Source organism: Castanea sativa, chromosome 3, assembly GCF_040712315.1.
Source record: "Castanea sativa cultivar Marrone di Chiusa Pesio chromosome 3, ASM4071231v1".
Classification (NCBI taxonomy): domain Eukaryota; kingdom Viridiplantae; phylum Streptophyta; class Magnoliopsida; order Fagales; family Fagaceae; genus Castanea; species Castanea sativa.
This window is the reverse complement of record NC_134015.1, coordinates 4326522-4345130: the sequence shown is the minus strand read 5'-3', so window position 1 is coordinate 4345130 and position 18609 is coordinate 4326522. Positions and strand designations below refer to the sequence as shown.

General features: G+C 40.1%; 2 protein-coding genes across 2 annotated transcripts; both read right to left on the bottom strand.

Moving 5' to 3' along the window:
- Positions 1 to 4221: 4221 nt before the first annotated feature.
- On the bottom strand, positions 4222 to 5088 carry LOC142628362 (uncharacterized). Its single transcript, XM_075802476.1, has 2 exons — positions 4762 to 5088; positions 4222 to 4674 (listed from the first exon to the last, which is right to left on the bottom strand). The coding sequence occupies exons 1-2, from the start codon at positions 5086 to 5088 to the stop codon at positions 4222 to 4224; spliced, it is 780 nt and encodes a 259-aa protein (XP_075658591.1).
- Positions 5089 to 13431: 8343 nt separating this feature from the next.
- Positions 13432 to 16823, bottom strand: LOC142628361 (EG45-like domain containing protein). Its single transcript, XM_075802475.1, has 3 exons — positions 16809 to 16823; positions 14265 to 14662; positions 13432 to 13522 (listed from the first exon to the last, which is right to left on the bottom strand). The coding sequence occupies exons 1-3, from the start codon at positions 16821 to 16823 to the stop codon at positions 13432 to 13434; spliced, it is 504 nt and encodes a 167-aa protein (XP_075658590.1).
- Positions 16824 to 18609: the final 1786 nt, after the last annotated feature.

Genomic DNA, 18609 nt, shown 5'->3' with positions numbered 1-18609 from the left:
TACTTCTCTTGGTGGGAAACCGGCCAGAATGGGCAGATGAGTTATGAATCGTTCGTGGGAGAAAGACAAGGTGGTTAGACGAGTTGGGTTCCTAGCGCTCTGGCTTAGTAAATTTTTGTTTAGTGAGTTTCCCATGTATGGGGCTAAATCAGTTTTCTTCCCATTGGCGATCAGGATGGCTCGGGGTGTTCAGTATCCTCTAGCCCCCATGTTCCTAGGCCATGTTTATTCTCAACTAGATTTTCTTCACCGAGACGAAGTTGAAGGTGACTCTTGCTATGCAATCACCTTATCCCTCCACTGTGCCATTCTCCAGGTATTTATGTGGGACCGTTCTTCGGTTACTTTAGTGAAGTGTAGGAATTTGAAATTTTTAAAGGACAAGTTCAAGGGATCCCCTGGTGTAGATAAAGGTCTATGTGGTAGTTTTACTGCTAGTCACGCCATTGTCTTTCGTTGGGCTAGTTTGAAAGGTGGTGGTCTCAATCTGGTCGAATTATTTGATCAGGCAAGGCACTTAAAGTGGCGATCTCCCCAAGAGTTCAGCCCCGGGTTTGCTTATGACTCTATGTTAGCTTCCTTTCTTAATTCTTCAAGGAACACTTTTGACTTACGTCCTGGTGATGAAAGCAGTTTAGCCTACTTGGCCTTTGTTAGTCCTTCATGGTTCCCAGTGCCCTCCTCAAGTGGCCCCAACTATACCCACTACTCAGCACATCGGGTACTCCGGCAGTTTGGCTTTGATCAGGATATCCCTCCAGTATTTAAGGATGTAGTACCTTCCCTCCCTTCTCTGGACTCGTTCCTGAGGCCTCAGGCCTTCTCCTATTGGTTGCGTAGAGGTCCTCAGTTTGTAGTGCCTAACTCCCAGAGGGGAGTCTTTGTTCCAGTGGTTTTTCTGAGTATTGGAGGAGAGTACAGGAATCCTTTGTTGACTATGTGGGTTCTGACAAAATTTGGAGAGTTTCTAACCCATTTATTCTTTCTGCTCCAACATCCAATAGGCACCTGTCCCTCCCTACTGCTGGTATTGTATCTGCTGCCACAAGTAGCAAGATAGGGTTCGCGGAGTAGCATGCCTCCAGAGGTGGTTGGGTGTGCTATGCTCAAGATTTCCCGGAAATGTGGTCAGGATGTGATCTCATCATTGGTACTTCCTCAGGAATGCCAATTAAAAGTGGGGCAATAAAGGCAATTAGGGCTACTACTCCCACAGGTAAGGCAAAGATAAAAATATTAAACAGGAGAAGGTCAAGCAGGCTGAGCTTGAAGAAGGTGTTGAAGGTGTCGAAACTGGCTCTAAACCCAAGAAGAGAAAAACTGTGAAGTCCTAGAAGTAGTTGGTGATTTTTCAGGAACCTGAGAGAGTGAGTTCCCCTGTAGTAGGAAAAGAAGTTGGGTGTTCTTAATCCCCAAGTCTCGACTGAAGACTAAGGTAGAGTTCTCTCTCTCTTTCAGGTTCCTGTGAGTTCTTCAGCCCAAGGTTCTTTGGGATCCTTTGATCTTGTACCCCAATCTCCTCTAGGACCCTCTGGATGTACCCGTAGTAAATAAAAGACCATTGGAGATTCTGTACAGAGAGAGAGAAGGGCAAGGCCTCTTTCCTTCTTCTCTCTTTTATTTTATGGTAGTTTGTCATTGTGGTTGCAGTGCCTTTCTTTCTCTTTTAACTGATGTGTGACCATTTTCTTCCTTGCAGTCCAAGCGCAAGTCAGACCCCAAGAAAGGCAGGATTCAATCGTCTGATGATGACGTGGTATGGCCTTCTTCGTGCCTCTCTCTGTTTGTTTCTTCCCCTTTCTTTTTTTTGCGCTGTGTACTTATATGTATATTTTGCAGGTGGAAGTGTCCCCTCCCATGGCATGCAGGACTTTGGAGGAAGTAGTGGTTACTGCTTCCTCTACTAGTTTCCCAGGCGTAGAAGAGGAGACCCCTAGTGGTGGTGTGACTGAGAAAACCGAGCAGCCAAGGCAAGGTGTCCAATCCACTCCATCTGCTGCTCCTCTGGCCACTCAGGATCCTGAAGCTTCTTAGCCCCTTGCTTCCTAAGACCCCCAGCCCGGGCAGACTTCTAGTCCTCCTAAAACTGTGTTTCCTGATCCTACGCAAAGCAAAGAACCCTTAGGGGGCGCATCTCCATCCATACAAACAGGTAAGCCCCCCACTCTTCTCTTATAAAATGTTTAATCTTGTCTTCCTTTTATCATATTTTTTTTAGACTTCCCTTCTTCTCTTCCCCTTTTTAAGTCAAACCAGTGCTCGATCTGCCCCTGAGGTTGCTTCTTCTTTGGAATCAGAAGGTTCTGAAGGTGCATGTTGGTCTCCCTTTACTGTGCCTCCTTCTCCTTCCCCCCTTTGTGCTTTTTCCTTTCCTCTTCCTCCTATGGCAAAGAAGTATCCTTTCCTTCTTTTAGCCATTTTGCTAAGGTTTCCTCACCCTTTCTTCAATGTGCTGCATGTTCTTTCACAGAGTCATCCAAGCAATCAGAGGAGCAAAAGGAGGAACTCCCACCACAAGAAACCAATACAGGTCCCCTCCCCTCCTTTTTTTCTTGCCTTTTTTTTTTGCCTTTTTCTTTCTTGGCTCCATTCTCCCTGTTGAATTATGTTCGTTCTCGCAGGTGTTGACACAGGTGCTGGAGATCCTCAATTCGTGGTGCTGGAGATCCTCAATTCGTGGTTCTTAAGGCGGTTGTGGGATCTACTAAGATTGCTGAATCTCAGGCAAGGGCCCCTTAAACTGTCCAGAAGGTTGAGAGTTCTCTAACACCTATAAATGGAGATGTACCAATAGGGGAAGCTTCAGAAGCAGCTGTTTCAAATCCTGACTCGGGCTTCCTGCCTTCCTGGCCCGTTTTGATCTTTTGGAGTTTAACAACTTTCCTGCGAGCCATTTTCATCGCTTTGGGCCTTCCTATGGCAGCTTTCTGCGTTTCTCTGTACCTGTGAAGGGTCTACCATTGCTGAAGGGGTTGCTCAAAGTCCATGGAGACTTTACCAGTGGCTTTAGGGGAGGTATGTTTCTGGGTATCATTCTGCTGGAGCTACTATGCTGATCTCCCTGAGGAATTCCTACCTTGACTCCTTATCTGAAGAAAAGATTTTGGAATGGAGGGGAGTGGTGCAGGATCTTTTAGAGGTAAAGTTCAATTTGTCCTTCCTGCTGAAGCATTTGCGCTTACTGGCCCACATGCTATTCCAGAGGCGGGTTTCTAGGAGTATAGATGCTGAGATTGCTGCCGATGAGGAGGCCCTAACTCGTGCTCATAAGGTCCTACAGGATTTGAAGGCCAAAAGGCAAAGGGTTCTCTCTCCTTCAGCAGTCCCTGCCATTTCTCTAAACAGTTCTTTGTTGACCGACCTTGTTCCTTAGCCCCTTCCTCCTTTTAGCTAGTTTAGATGTGCCCCTATTTTTTTCAAACAATTTGGGTTGTATAAGTTTTATCTCTCTTTTTTCTTGAACACTGTTTCTAGCTTTTCTTCCCATTTTCTGTAATGTGGATCTATATTTGTATTGTCTTATCCTTTCCTCTTTTTGTTTAGGACTGCTTCTGCCTCTCAATAGCATATGGATTTGTGTATATTGTTTTGTTGTTGTTTTTTTTATTGTATTGAGTCCTGGGCCGTGGTCCCTACAAGTCTTGTTGTAGGGCCTGGATCAAGGGTACCCTGGTGATTACTTTACTGCTCAGGTACTGAATTGGGTACATTGGGTGCTCTCTTTCTCCCCCCCCCCCCTTTTTTTAGGAAGTCCCAAATCATGAACCAGGCAGGTTTCCTTTTGCCAAATACTGGGCTAGGTATCCCGGGTACTTATTATTTTTCTCTTTGGTACTCGTGGTCCTAGGCCATGTACTTTTGGACTAATTGTGGTGTAAGTCCTGGATCGTATGCCAGAGTTTTTTTTTTTTGCATCGGTCCAGGTATCCCCCTTAAGTCTGCCCATGTTTGGACTTTGCAGTATTTAGCTTGGCTATAATTTAAAGGAAATAAAAGAGGTTTCATTGAATCAAAACATAGTTGCCAATCTTAAAGAACACAAAAGAGTTGTAAAACAGTAAGAAATCCAAAGTGTTTTTCTATCATGAGTTCCTGGATAATGCTACTTAAACAAAATTCATGAAAAAAAAAAGGAAAGATGAAATACTTAGCGGACTGGAGAAAAAAAAAAAAGAAAAGGGGTCCCGACGTATTGAGATCTTTGTTTTCTTACGCATAGTACTATTTCAACCATTTCCCATTTATGGGCTCTGTCAAGACTGTCCTATCTTCCTTTGTGAGGTAGTAATACCCACTATCATGGGCTTCTCTAATGATGTAGGGACCTTCCCATTTTGGGGCGAATTTGGAAGGTCCTAGGAGGTTTCTTCTTACATGTTCTGTTGTCCTCAGTACCAGCTGTCCTTTAGTGAAGGCCCTTGGGTGTACTGCCTGCGCATACGCCCTAGTCATCCTTCGCTGGTACCTCTGACTTCTCCTCCCAGCTAGTTCTCTTTCTTCCTTTACCCATTCTAGATCTGCCAATCTCCTTTCATTATTTGTGTCCTCGGTGTCCTCTTGGTTTTCTTCAAGATCTACCCTTGGCGTAGGGACAACTAATTCCACAGGACTGATGGCTTCTGTCCCATAGACTAGGGAGAATGGTGAGAATCCTATGACTGTCTTTACGGAGCTCTTGCATGCCCAGAGTACACCTATCAAGTGGTCACTTCATTTTCCCCCATACTCATGCTTCATCTTTTTAAGGATCTTCAGTATCACCCTATTAGTGGCCTCGGCCTGGCTATTTTCCTGTGGGTAGTATGGCGTAGACCTTCCATGCTTGATGCAATACGCCTTAGTCAAGATCTTCATGTCTTTATTTATGAATGGGGTCCCATTGTCGCTGATCAGTCTCCTGAGGATCCCGAACCTTGTAATAATGTGCTCTCGAATGAAGTTTGCTACAACTGCTCTGGTGGCTTTTTTCAAAGGGATAGCTTCCACCCATTTTGTAAAGTACTTGGTGGCTGCTAAGATCCATATGTAACCATTAGAAAGGGGTTTATAGGCCCTATGAGATCGAGCCCCCAAGTGTGGAAAGGTCATGGTGTTATCATGTCCTGCAGTACATTTGGGTGAGTATGAATTGCGTTTCTAAGTACTTGGCAGGCATGGCAAGTTTTGACTAGTTCCTTAGAGTCCATTTTCATTGTTGGCCAATAGTATCCTAATAGTAGCAACTGCTTGTAAACTCTTCTTTTTCCTGGGTGACTCCCACAATCACCGGAATGGACTTCCCTGACTACTTCTCTGGCTTCCCTTGGCCCCAAACATCTCAGGGGGTCCTTGTTGTAGCCCTTCTTGAATAAGATCCCATTTTGTAAGAAGTATCTGACCACAAGTTTCTTGAGTCGGTGATCTAGTGTCTTGTCAGTTGGTAGGATCCCTTAAGCCAAGTATTCTATGAGTGGAGTTCTCCAATCTTCTGTGACAAACATGGTGTAACTTTGTTCCTTGTCCATCGAAAGTTGACTTTTTGACATTCCTCCTGTATAATTGCTGCCTCTTTGTTCATGCTTGGCCAGTAGTACCCCATGCGTTGCATTCTTCTGTATAGACTGATCTTTTCTGCAACCCCAAAGGCTTGACTATGCAATTCTTCTAATCTCAGCCTCCCTTCCTTTTCATTGATACACCTGGATAGGATCCCTCCGGGCAGTCTCCTGTATAGTTCCCCTTCTATCAGAGTGTAGTCTTTTAGCTCTTTGATACTCCCCTCATGTCTTGACCCTTTTATTTTTTCTTTAACCTCATTTCTCCAATCTTGCTACTCCAATTCCTCAAAGAACATCCTTTTGAGGACTTCTATGATGGAGTGCTCTTACCTACTCACCCCTATCAAGATGTTTTTCCTTTAACTAACATTTGGGATCCCAAGGTGGCCAATGCATCGGTGAACTTGTTTTCACTCCTCTGGGTGTACTCTATACTGAAGGTTTGAAATTCTTGCTCTAGCCTCTGCGCCCAGGTCCTGTATGCTGCCAAACTCTGTTCTCTTAATGCAAAATTGCCCTTCACCTGAGAGACTACAAGATGGGAGTCTCCTAAAACTCTCATGTACCTTACTCCTATGGCGAGTGCTATGTTTAGCCAAGTCAGATACGCCTCATATTCAGCGGTGTTATTCGAGCAAGAGAACCCAAGCTTGAAAGATAGGGGTAGGGTGTCCCCATCTTCACAACATAGTACAATTCCCAGTCCATTTGATGTTTTTGTTACTGACCCATCAAACCTCATCGTCAACTTCTTCCCTGGGAGCTCTATCACTGCCACCTCTCTGGGGATCTCCTCACTTAGTGAACATTCCTCATTCTCGTGGAACTGGGATAGCAGGTCTGCTATGGCTTGGCTTTTGACAGCCTTGGGAGTCCTAATGCCTATGTCGTACTGAGAAAGCAAAACAAACCATTGTGCTATCCTTCCTGTCAAGGGGGGCTGATGGAGGAGTGCCTTTATGGGGTGAGACTTAGTTACCAAAAGGATCTAATGAGCCGAGAAATATCATTTCAGCCTTTAGGATGGGTAAATAACCACTAGGCAAGCCTTTTCTATCCTGGGGTACCTGGTCTCAGCATCCTTAAGTGTCCTACTCACATAGTAAATGGGTTGCTCATTCCCATCATCATCTTCCTGTGCTAGTAGGGCTCCTATTGCTTAGGAGTTTGATGCTAAATGCAGCAATAGTGGTCGCCCACGTACTGGTGCTTGGAGGGTGGGAAGATGATTCATGATCTGTTGGATCCTCTAGAATGCTTCCTGTTGCTCAGTTCCTCAGGTGAACTCAGTCTCCTTTTTCAATAGTTTGGATAAACCATTTGTGACCTAAGCCAATCCTGGCACAAACCTCCTGATGTAGGAGACCCTCCCCAGGAAGCTTTTGAGCTCCTTTATCGTTGTAGGCCTCTTCATTGCAGCAATGGCCATGGCTTTTACTGGATCCACACTTATGCCTCTGTGATGTACCAGGAACCCAAGGAATTTCCTAGCAGACACCCTAAAGGCACACTTCATGGGGTTCATGCGTAGTTTGTACTTCCTGCATTTTTTAAAAACTTGTTCAAGTACCTAGAGGTGTCTTGCCCTGGTTTTTGATTTCACCACAATATCATCCGCATAGTCTTTCATCTCCTTATGCATCATGTCATGAAAGATGGCCATCATGGTTCACAAGTACGTGGCCCATGCATTTTTGAGGCCAAAGGGCATCACAGTGTAATAGAAATTCCCAATTGGTGACCTGAATTCCGTCTTTTTTGCATCTTTAGCAGCCATGCAGATTTGGTTTTATCCACTATACCCATCCATAAATGAAAACATAGAGCTCCCTGCGGCTGAATCCACAAGGAGATCAATATTAGGCAGAGAGAACTCATCTTTTAGGCATGCTTTGTTTAGGTTGCGGAAGTCCACACAGCAACGGATTTGGCCATTCTTCTTCTTCACGAGTACTATGTTAGAAAGCCACTTGGGTATGTTGGATGGGCTTGACAAATCCAGTTGCTAGCAGCTTCTTGACTTCTTGGATTATCTGAGCTTCTACATTAGTGTGAAAGACCCTTGCTAGCTGGACCACTAGCTTAATTCCTGGATCCACATTGAGGGAATGGACCACCAATTTTGGATCTAGACCGGGCACCTCATCATAGGTCCATGTGAATACATCCATGTACTTCTGAAGTAGGGCTACTAATTGCTCCTTTTCTTGCGTTGTTAGCTGACTGCTGATGAAAACAGGCTTATGGGATCCCAGTTGGGCTCCCAAGTTTATTTCCATTAGCTCCTTTTCAGGCTAAATTTGGGTCTCCTGAACTAGTTCCTTGGGGATTTCTTCTTGGGCGATCATACAATCTAGTGGTCTGAGACCCTCCTGCATAATGCATTCAGGCCCCACGTATCTTCATAAACGATAAATTACCCTTCCTCCGAGTTCTCACACTACAACACATTCCCGGGATCCTGAGGAGCTGGGCTCCCTCCTTTGCCTTTTTCTCTCCAAAAGGTCTCTCAGATCATGGGTACTTCCTCCTTCCTCCTCTTCCAGGACAAGTGCTCTTAGGGTCCCTGGCCTGCGGTTCTCGTCATCCAGTTCCAACTCATCATAGAACATGGTTTCTACAAAGTTCACCTCCCCTTGGCTGAAAGGATTATGATTGGCAGGGAGCCTTATGGGCTTCCCATTCAATCTCCCCTTAACACATTGATGGTACGTGAAGGGAATAAGGCGGTGCTTGTGGAGCCATGGGCATCCCAACAGTACATGGTAGGAAACTTTCGAATTAATCACGTGGAATCTTGTCAGGGCCACTATTGGTCCTACCCTTAAAGCCAGCTACACATATCCTTCAGTTGATTCCGCTGACCCTCCAAATCATGTTATCTCTATAGGGGCCCCCAGGATCCTTCTACTAGTTAGGCCCATGGCTTCCAAGGTACTCAGAGCGATGAGGTTAAGCGACGCCCCTGTGTCTACCAATGCCCTTCACTTGGACGTCATTTATAGTGGCCATTAGGTAAAGGGGTCTACAATGGTCTGGATGCTCAACCTCCATGTCCTCATCAGTGAAGATTATTGCATTGGTTGTCTCCAAGTAAGCTCGACTGGCATGAGACTCTACTGTGAAACATTCCATTCCTGAATCTGCTGCTATGCTCATGAGGGACTCTATAGCTACCCTTTTTGCTTCCAGTCCAAATCCCAGCTGGTTGAATAACGATCTGAATTTGGGGTTCCTTTGGAGAGTCCTGACTGTGCTTGGGTGGAAGGATCCTTCAGGTTCTTCTACTTCTACCGGGTTCCCATAGATCACCACAGCTACCACCCCTTTTTCCTCTGTGGTTGGGTAGGGAGTTCTTTTGCACCTCTGGCTCCTTTTGAGTGAGCTCCAAGGTTCCTTCTCTTAGTTTCTTATGAAAAAGCCTACGGAGGGTCCAGCAGTCTTTGGTGGAGTGTTTGACATAATTGTGGATTCTATAGAACAAGGGGTTCTTCCTTTCTTCTTCAGTTGGTGGCCTAGACACTGTAAATGGCTTAACAACTCCATCCCTAATCCATTTATCCAGGACATGGTTTAATTCATCTGCGGTGCATGGGATTACTGGTGGTTCTTCGAATACTTTTCCGTCAGGCTTTTTCCTTTTCTCTCCCACTAATGCTGTCATGGCCTGGGGTACTGGCACCCTCTTCGTTCTCATAGTCTGTGTTGTTCTTTTAGTTCTCTGTAGTAGGTCAGCAAACTAAGTTATGCATAGATTTTCGAGATTGAGCCTGTAATCAAAGAGCATGTTGGATATGCAGGTCTCCACAAGCTCTTTTTCTTCATGGTCTCCATAGCAATCTAAAGAGACATCTTCAAATCTTTTGATGAATTGAACAGGGTCCTCTCCTGGCCTTTGGCTCACCATTTGAAGGCTTTGGAAGGTGACCTTGTCCTCTCTTGGGTAATACTTCGCACAAAACATCTCCATCATTTCGTCCCAAGTTTTAATGGACCCAGGCTTCAGCGTGGTGTACCACGTATATGCTCTGCCTACTAGGGACTTAGCAAGCTCCCTTAGGCACAACTCTCTGTCTCCTGCGTAAGGGCCCACAATGTGGATGAATCTGCTCACGTGTTCCACAGCGCTTCCATTCCTTCCATCAAAAGGATGAAACTTCGGGGATTCATATCCTTTGGGATATAGCTTGCTAAGGAGTTCTAGCAGGAATGGGGGATCTTGGGAAAATTGCTTGGGAATCCTTGAGCGTTTTTCCCTTTCCTGCTCCAATAGGGTGCTAACATCTGCTAGCGCCAGGTACTGGGGGTTGGCTCCCCCTCCTACTGTTGACTCTCTTTTTGGTTGGGCTCTATCCTGGTTAACCACAGGGGAAACATTATCCCTGATTTCTTGTGTCCTGCCCTCTTTAAGGAGGTGAATCTCTTGCTGCAAATCCTTCAGCATCTCTATCATTCGACCCACAGGGTCTAGCTCTTGTCCTGCGTGCCTTTGTTCTGATGCAACCTCCCATTCTACCAGAGGCACCTCGTTCCTCTGTCTAGAGGCCACTTCTTTTTCTCCTACGGGTTCAAATGCTGCAGGTGACACATTGGTACCTTTGTTGTTCCTTGCTCTTAGAGCCATGCTCTGCGAAGGGACTGCTTCTTCCCTTTTCTTTTCCCAGTCCCCATTGGAGTCGCCAAAATGTGAGAGTCAATTTTTGAACAGTATCCAGGCTCAAGCTTAAACGAGAACCCCGAACCCCCTAGTTGTAGTTTGGAGGAATTGAGCTTGGTTTACGGTAGCTAAGTAGGCTGTTTACAAAACAAGTGTGCACAGGGTAACACTAGCAGGCAAGAATATATGTATTGATCAACAAGAAAACAACAAAGGAAGACAAGATATAATAAAGAAACACAAAATAATTATTCGGGATTCTCAAATCAATAAGAAATACTCCATTAGTTTTCTTAGTTATGGATTACAATGCGCTCACTAAGACGTAATACAAGGTCCAAATAAGCTCAAAAATTATAGACTTAGATGACTATCTAAGCCTCTAAAACTTGCAAAGTTTGAATCTTTTTGGATCCAAGTATGTATTGTAGTGGCTGTTTCTAAGATACCGGGGGATATTTCCCTATTTTCCTTTGAGTTTTATAGATTTTTCTCAATGATTCTATATGACTTCACTATTACTAAGTGCCTTTCAACGTTGGCTGCTTCTCTTTTTATAGTGTCACTTTAGGGTTCTGGGATACCACTGCTTCTTCCCCCTTGGCTCCTTGGGTACCAGAGCCCTTGTTTGTTTCAGCCCTTCTGACGGCTGATTCTTTCCTTGTTTCCCATAGCTCTCTTCTTTTGGTATTTTTCCTTCAAAAGTGCCTGGCTGACCTTCCGTTCTGAGGTGCCTTTGGGGGAGCTGACCTTTGACCTTGCTCCTTCCAAGTTTCTTCTCTATCTTCTCTTTTCAGGCTTAGCCCCCTTTTAGCCACCCCTCTCCTTTTGTCATCTTTCCCAGTAAGCCAAGTCCTTCTCTGCCAAGTCGAAGGTTTCCCCAACTATTTCCTTTCATGGGTCTCTTCTTTGGGTTCGCCGAGGTACCGACCTCTTACTCTTGAGTCATTGCTCTCCAAGCCCTCTGGCTTTGTGTTGCATCACTAAATGCTCGAGAAGGACCTATCTGCCTTTCGTTTTTTATGCCTTTTGATCTCCCTTTGAGCTGTCTTAATCCCACTTTGGCCGTGCTGCACATCCTAGAGGTCCCAAGTCATCTCTGGTATCCTGGCCTAGCCTCTTTTTCTGGACTTTCTTTGGGTTCTCTGGTTCTGATGGCCTAGCTCCTTTCCTTTCTCCCTTTGTTTTAGGGACTCTGAATCTTGCCTCTTCACGGATCCTAAGCCTCAAGTCCATCGGCTCTAGCATCCTTCTCTTTTTGGAAGCCCAATCCTTTTTCTTCAATTTTTTGCTTCCCATGGGTTGGCCCAATGTGCCATTTCTTAGGGCCTTTTATCATAATTTTTTTAGACCTCAAGATCTTTTTTCATGTGGACTTGATGATTTTTCTGAGTTTATGTGTTTGATTTGTTGGAGGTTTTGGTGGAGGATAGGGATTTTGTATGTATTTTAAGTATCGATTTATTAAATGTGAGTTATTTTAGTGTTTGGTTTGAAAGAAAATCTTGATTTTTTGGGGAAAATGTTGATGATTGTTAAGGAAAATTTATGAGGTTGGTTGGGTTTGTTGTTATTGTGAGCAAAATTGGCTGGGTTTGTGAGTGTTTTTGTTTCATAAGAAAATTTCTGGTTTTGGGTGGAAAGAAAATGCTGCGATGAAAATCTTCGGCATCGGCTTTTTAGATGTGAATTTTTTAGTGGTTGGTGAAATTTTTTGGCAAAGATGTTGAATGCCCAAGAATTTTGTGTTCTTGAGTTCTTGTGTATTTGTGTTCAAATTTGAAACTATGTATTTTTATGTTTTTAATTTTGTTTTTATGTTTCTTTTTATTTTGTTCAAATTGATAATTTTTTTTTAAAATCAAACGATGACATGGCATGCTGATGTGGTTTTTTAATTTTATTTTATTAGCCACGTCAACATCTATATGCCAAAGGTGCACTCCGTCTACTACGTATGCATTTTGGTTAATGGGTTAACAATAAGGACCAAAATATAATCGATTTTCTAATTTTAGGGATTGACTTAGGAGCAAAATCAATTTAAAGACTAAATCAAGAATTGGCCTAAAATGCCGGGACCAAAAGTATATTTTCACCTTAAATTAATTATATATATCCATATGGATACAAAACACCTATCCCCCTTGGCCTTGAGTATGCAAACCAGAGGTTAGTAACCAAAAGAAAGGTAACGATTGCACTTTACTTGAAAAACGTTAAAATCAAAAGAAACTGGCGCCTATATATTTTAGGCTTTAGATAGAAAGTAGAAGGCCACTGCAAAATATTTTTTAGTATTTTTATTTAAATTGAATATATGGTTTTTTTAAGAGAAAGAAACTGTAACTATCTATCATAAATTATACGGTTTTTTTTTTTTTTTTTTAAATGAAATTATAAGCTTGTGTGTAACACGTTCCTTGGTTACTGGGATTGGCAATACTTATATACAATGTCTACAATCTAGAAACAACGACACCTAAAATATATATTATTAAGCCTACAAATAAAAGTATATTATTATTATAAACTATAATCTAATTCTTTAAAGTTTAATGGTTGGCCAATAGGGCATGCATCGGAAGGCCATGAAATCGAGGCTGAGTCGGCTAGAAGAACAAAACTTTGGTTGGTAAGGTGGCTAATATATTAATCGGGTCATGTTAACCCGTGTTTTAGGGTAATAGTTAACAATCCATTTTTAAAAAATTTTGACACAATTTTTATGAGAAATGAAAAAAGCTGACAAAAGATTTTTTTTTTTTTTTATCTTAAAATTTTTTTTAAAATAAATTATTAATTATTGTTCTAAAGACATTCGTCAATATTTCTTCATGCATATAAGTGTTAGTGGTATAGTCTAACCTAAACTCCTAATTATCTTCGAAAGGTGGACAATATATCAATATGTTGATCTTCCGTACCTATTAGACAGCCATAGCATAGGTTTTTTGTGACTTCCATGGGCCTGGTGCGCGTACGAAATGTAGTCATAGGTATTTGGTCAAGCAGCCAATGCAGTCATAGACGGCCTGGTTAATCATGTTTTTGAACATAACACAATACTTTTTTTTATTTTTTTTTGATAAGTACCAATATCATTAAGCACAAACAAAGACTAGAAAATATGTCTATAGTTTTTTCTTTTTTAAAGTCAAAAGCATTGGCAGATAATTGTTCTAGAGATACGGCTCCATTACAACAAGACCAACTGCACAATTACTCATCTCATGATCAGGGGTGGCCACTGGCATCAAGGGTGGAGGCGTTAGGGGTAGAGGGTGGAACCCGACCTGTGTCAAGTGGAACATCTTCACCATGAATCCTTTGATCATCAGCACTCATCATCTCATGTTGACCCATGTGAGAAGGAGGGAATATGGCCTCCTGGACCTGGAGTCTTTATTCCCCTCCATCTCCATGCTTGAATTCAGAGGCCGCAGAGCTTCAGAAGTAAAAATCAAAATAAATATTAGTATAATGCAATTGCAAAACAGAGTTTGATTAACAATGCCAAATTCCTAGCGTGTGCACACAACACACACATACCCACTTAAACAGCTGATTGTAAATTCAAATTTACAAAAATTTAGCATAACTAATGTCAAATAAATAAAGATGAACAGGGAAGAGAATATCCAGAGTATGCAACATGCTATACAACATAAAAAGTGAATAAAATCAAGACATTTCTAGGCAACAAGCTAAGACCATATATTGCCTTAAAGAGATTTTGAGGAAAACAGCCAAACAGGATAAGTAACTAAGCAAAGGACTCCACTAATATTTGTGTTATACCATGTAGAGAACAGACATTCAAGACCTAAAAAACTTTCATTAGTTTAAATTACATAGATGAGTGAACAAAAGGCAATGGCATATATTTTTTTGGTGTGGCCTCAGTTGATTTTTTATGGAAGGAGCACAATAACCTAGAAGAAATTCATATGCAGCTGAAATCAATACTAATATATAATGATGGAGTGGTATCTGATAGTCAGTGAAATTCGTTCATTCATATCAACATAAGAGAAGAAAACAGAAAAAAGGGCATTGAAGAAACTTACTGTTGAACTTCTATATTGATATTGGAAGAAGTGGTAGATGGATTTGCAATAGTCCCAAAAGCTGTCATGGACAAAACCATTGTGGTGTTATTAGCTGAGGGGGAAGAGGGTGCTAGACCAATATAATCAACAATCTTGATCTGAATTGTCTGGTTTTGATTACAAGCATATGGTGTTGAAGTAATGGTGATGCACCTAACCAAATACTGCCTCCCACAAGCTGCACCATTGTCCCATATTCCATCACCAGCTGCCACGAACAAGTTGCTGGATGGGAACTGAGATGCATTGCTTCCATAACACACTGTGGGTAAATATGGTGGAGAATACAGCGCTGCAGTGCCAACGTCACCATAAGAGGTTTGGAAATGGAAGAACAGTGAAACCAAGAACGAGCCCTAAAATGGTTTAACTTTATTCTACTTTCCTTCACTCTCTCTCTTTTTCCCTTCAATCTAAACAAGCACTAAAATAGTTTAATAATTTATGCCTCAAGAGTATGCATTAATAAAATCTTATAAAATATACTCAAATAAAAAAATAAAAAGATTATAAAATATACTGTGCTTTTGTCAATTGCTCTTTTTTTTTTTAAAAGGGAATGTATGATTTTTTTCAACACTTATTTCAAGGGTTGTGTTATTTATTTCGTAGGTCCTTAATTAACTCCTGTAATAGTCACGGAGCACATCACACTTTATAGAATTGCCAATTGTTTACTTATTGTTCATTCCAGGATTTTTATGTATGTGTGCATAGATAATTTCTTTTTGCCCCCTCCCCCTCCCCCCCTAAAAGAAGAGTTTTGCTCTCTCTCTCCATCGATTTTAGATTGTAAAGTCAAATATAATGAGCACTTTAAGTCTTTAAGATTCTCTTTGGGCCTCCAATTAGCTTTTTTAGTGCGCTGTGCTTTGAAAATATGCAACCATCGGACTCGCAAGGAATTTTAAAATAAATAAATTTAGAATCAAGCCATTTTAAATAAATAAATATAAAAATCTAATTCCAAATCAAAATGATTATACATCTACTAGACACAACCTAAATGTTCCCCTTTGAGTATCGATGACCTTTCCTTAACAAACAAAGCTGCTAAAGGAATATTTAATGGAGAGAATTTTATTGCATTCTTTGGACTACGCCGAGTGGTCATTTTTTGTTTTAGAATTCTATCTTGTCGTTTACGGATGAATTATGAAGATAAAGGCTTTTGGTAAAAGATATCTAATTCTAAAGATAAGGTTGGGTAAACGTGGATGAGAAAGAGAAGAAAGGGAAGGAAAGAAAGAGAGAAAGAAAGGTTATGATAATTAAAGGAGTCTTCTAACAAACTTCATGCAAAGGATCTATTTTTCAGACATTTTAGGCAATCACTTATGAAGCATTTGCATTGGGGGAGTCATAAATTTAGTAATATAGTTCTACAAAAAGCTATTTTATCTATCTTACATTTTTACTTTACAAAACACTCAACATCAGTAGTTTTATTTTAGCTTTCAAAATAATAAAATAATATAAACAACATAATAAAATAATATATCAACTACAATAAAATAATATATTTACTAGTGAGTTCCAATTAGCTCAACTGGTAAAGTCTCTAATAGTTGTATAAGAGATCTAGGGTTCAATTTCCGCCTATACCAAAAACTGATTGGTGTTTTAGTCTGATAATAAAGAGCTATCATCAGAAGCAGATGTTATAAGTTGAAACTCTCTAAAAATAATAATATATTCACTAGAAAATTGTGAACATAAATAAAACAATATATTTAATATTAAGTAGTTAAGCACACAATTTAATTTTTTTATTTTTTTATTTTTTTTACCTATGAACTACCGTGCATAGCCACTTTTAACTATGCACTGCAGTTGTGGAGCCGGCCAAAGCCAAATTTGGCTCCATCAATGTAAATATAAATTTATATTTAGAGGTACTAAAAATAAAAATATAACTTTTTAGTACCACTAATACTAATGCTCCAGTTTAAAATCATTCCTATCGGTTTAGGCAATCACTTTTTTCTTGACGTGTGTGCACACACGATACAAGCTAGCTACTATTTTCACTTTAACGTAATTATTCAAAGTGTAATTATTCAAAGAACCAGAAGTTCAAGCACCCACAGCCTTTTATTAAATTATTAAATTATTAAATTATTCAAAGCACCCAGAAGTTCAAAGTGTAATTATTAAATTAATTATATATATCCATATGGAATTGAAACACTTAGCCCCCTTGACCTTGAGCATGCAAAGCAGAGGTTAGGAACTAAAAGAAAGGTAATGATTACATGAAAAACATTAAAATCAAAAGAAACTGGTGCCTATATTTTAGGCTTTAGATAGATAGTAGAAGGCCACTGAAAAATATTTTTTAGTATTTTTATTTATATTGATTATGTGGTTTTTTTAAGAGAAAGAAACTGTAACTATCTATCATAAATTATATGGTTTTTTTAAAGAATGAAATTATAAGCTTGTGTGTAACATGTGCCATATACTTCAAACTTTTAAAATCAACATCCTATTTGGAGTTACAAGACTATCCGCCATCTAAATTATATACTTAGAGTTCAAATTAGTTGTGCACATTATAATACTCTCACAATTTTGTGTGCACTAACTTGTCTTTTGATTAGGGGGAAGTTTTCAAGATTAGCATCCCTTTTAGAGTTAAAATGTCTAAAAAATGCTAACTATCCAAACCCAATTAAGTACATAAAATCCATTATCTTAAACGTGAAATACTCTAATACCCTTAAAAGCTTTACCAAACCCAATAACCCAGTTGTTCCTTATGTTGTTGGGGTACCTGAAGAGCCTCACTCTAGCTAGCTCATTGTTTAACCAAAAATAAATATAATGAAAAAATCAAACCCAAACCTCCAAAGTACAAATAGAAATGAAACAATTCTTCATGCTGCTCAATCATTTAGCAATTCTAAACTTTGTGACATGCCTTAATATGCTTACTAGTTCAAGAACATAAAAACAACGCGGCATGCCTTAATCATTGACCAATTACTTGCAGAAAGGATTATAGAACATATTTTGTTCAAAATGGGAAACAATAAAGAAAATATATCTTTCCTTTTTACAATATGTACATGGGCGTTTTATGATAAGAAACAATATTTAACTAAATAATTTTACCCTTGTTTTCAAAAAAATAATAATTTTACCCTTCTTTTTATAACCAATCCCAGTATTCATTTCTCATATTTCTATCTGAAATTTGGAGTTAGCAGAAGAAAGTAAGTAACCTACTCTACTACCAATGAAGGCTTGTCCGTTATGGCGTGATGTCCTTGTTCGTCGGATTGAAAATTTTGGCTTGATGGCAATAATGCTGAGGCAACAATCGTGTAGGAAAAGAGTAGAATTATGTGAATTGTGAAAATGACACAATATTATTACTAGGGTTACTGGGGCTAGCAATACTAATATATACAATGTCTACAATCTAGAAACAAAGAGACCTAAAATATATATTACTAAGCCTACAAATAAATAAGTATAATATTATTATAAACTATAATCTAATACATTAAAGTTTAATGATTGGCCAATAGGACATGCATTGGAAGCCCATGAAATCGAGGCTGAGTGGGATAGAAGAACAAAACTTTGGTTGGTAAGGTGGATAATATATTAATATATAGGCACATGTAAGTGTTAGTGGTATATTTCTAAGTCCTAACCTAAACTCCTAATTATCTTTGCAAGGATTCTTAAGCTGTATCAATATGTTTGTCTTCCATACCTATTAGAGAGCCATAGCATAGGTATTTTTGTGACTTCCTTGGGTTTGGTATTACGTATGCACGTGACACCCATCTCATGTTAGATTTTCGCCGAGACGTAGTCATATAGTTATTTCGTGCGGTAAATATTCAAAAGAAGTGCACGAGCTAGTGGTAAATTTTCAAAAGAAGTGACATTACGATTTGGGTCAAACTCGACTAAAAACCCGAGTCTAACTTATATCCCTGAGAATACCCTGCATGCATTGGGATTTTGATTCGTAGATTTGTCCTCTGACACGTACGGCACCTGTCGTGCCTTCTCAACTTTTGTAGTTTTTTAGTGGTTTTTCTTTTTCGACCACAGGAATGGCTGGCATTGGCGATTTGTTGTTAGGTGTAAACGTGATTTTTATATTTTGACTCAATTTATATTTTGATTTTGATTTTGATTTTTGATTTTTTAATCTTTAAATTAATTAACGCATGGTATTTAAATTCTCACCGTCAGTCAATTAACGGAAAAAGTTAAAGTGATTGACGGAGAGAATTAAAAATCATTTAAAAACATTAAATAATAATAAAAATTTTGATTT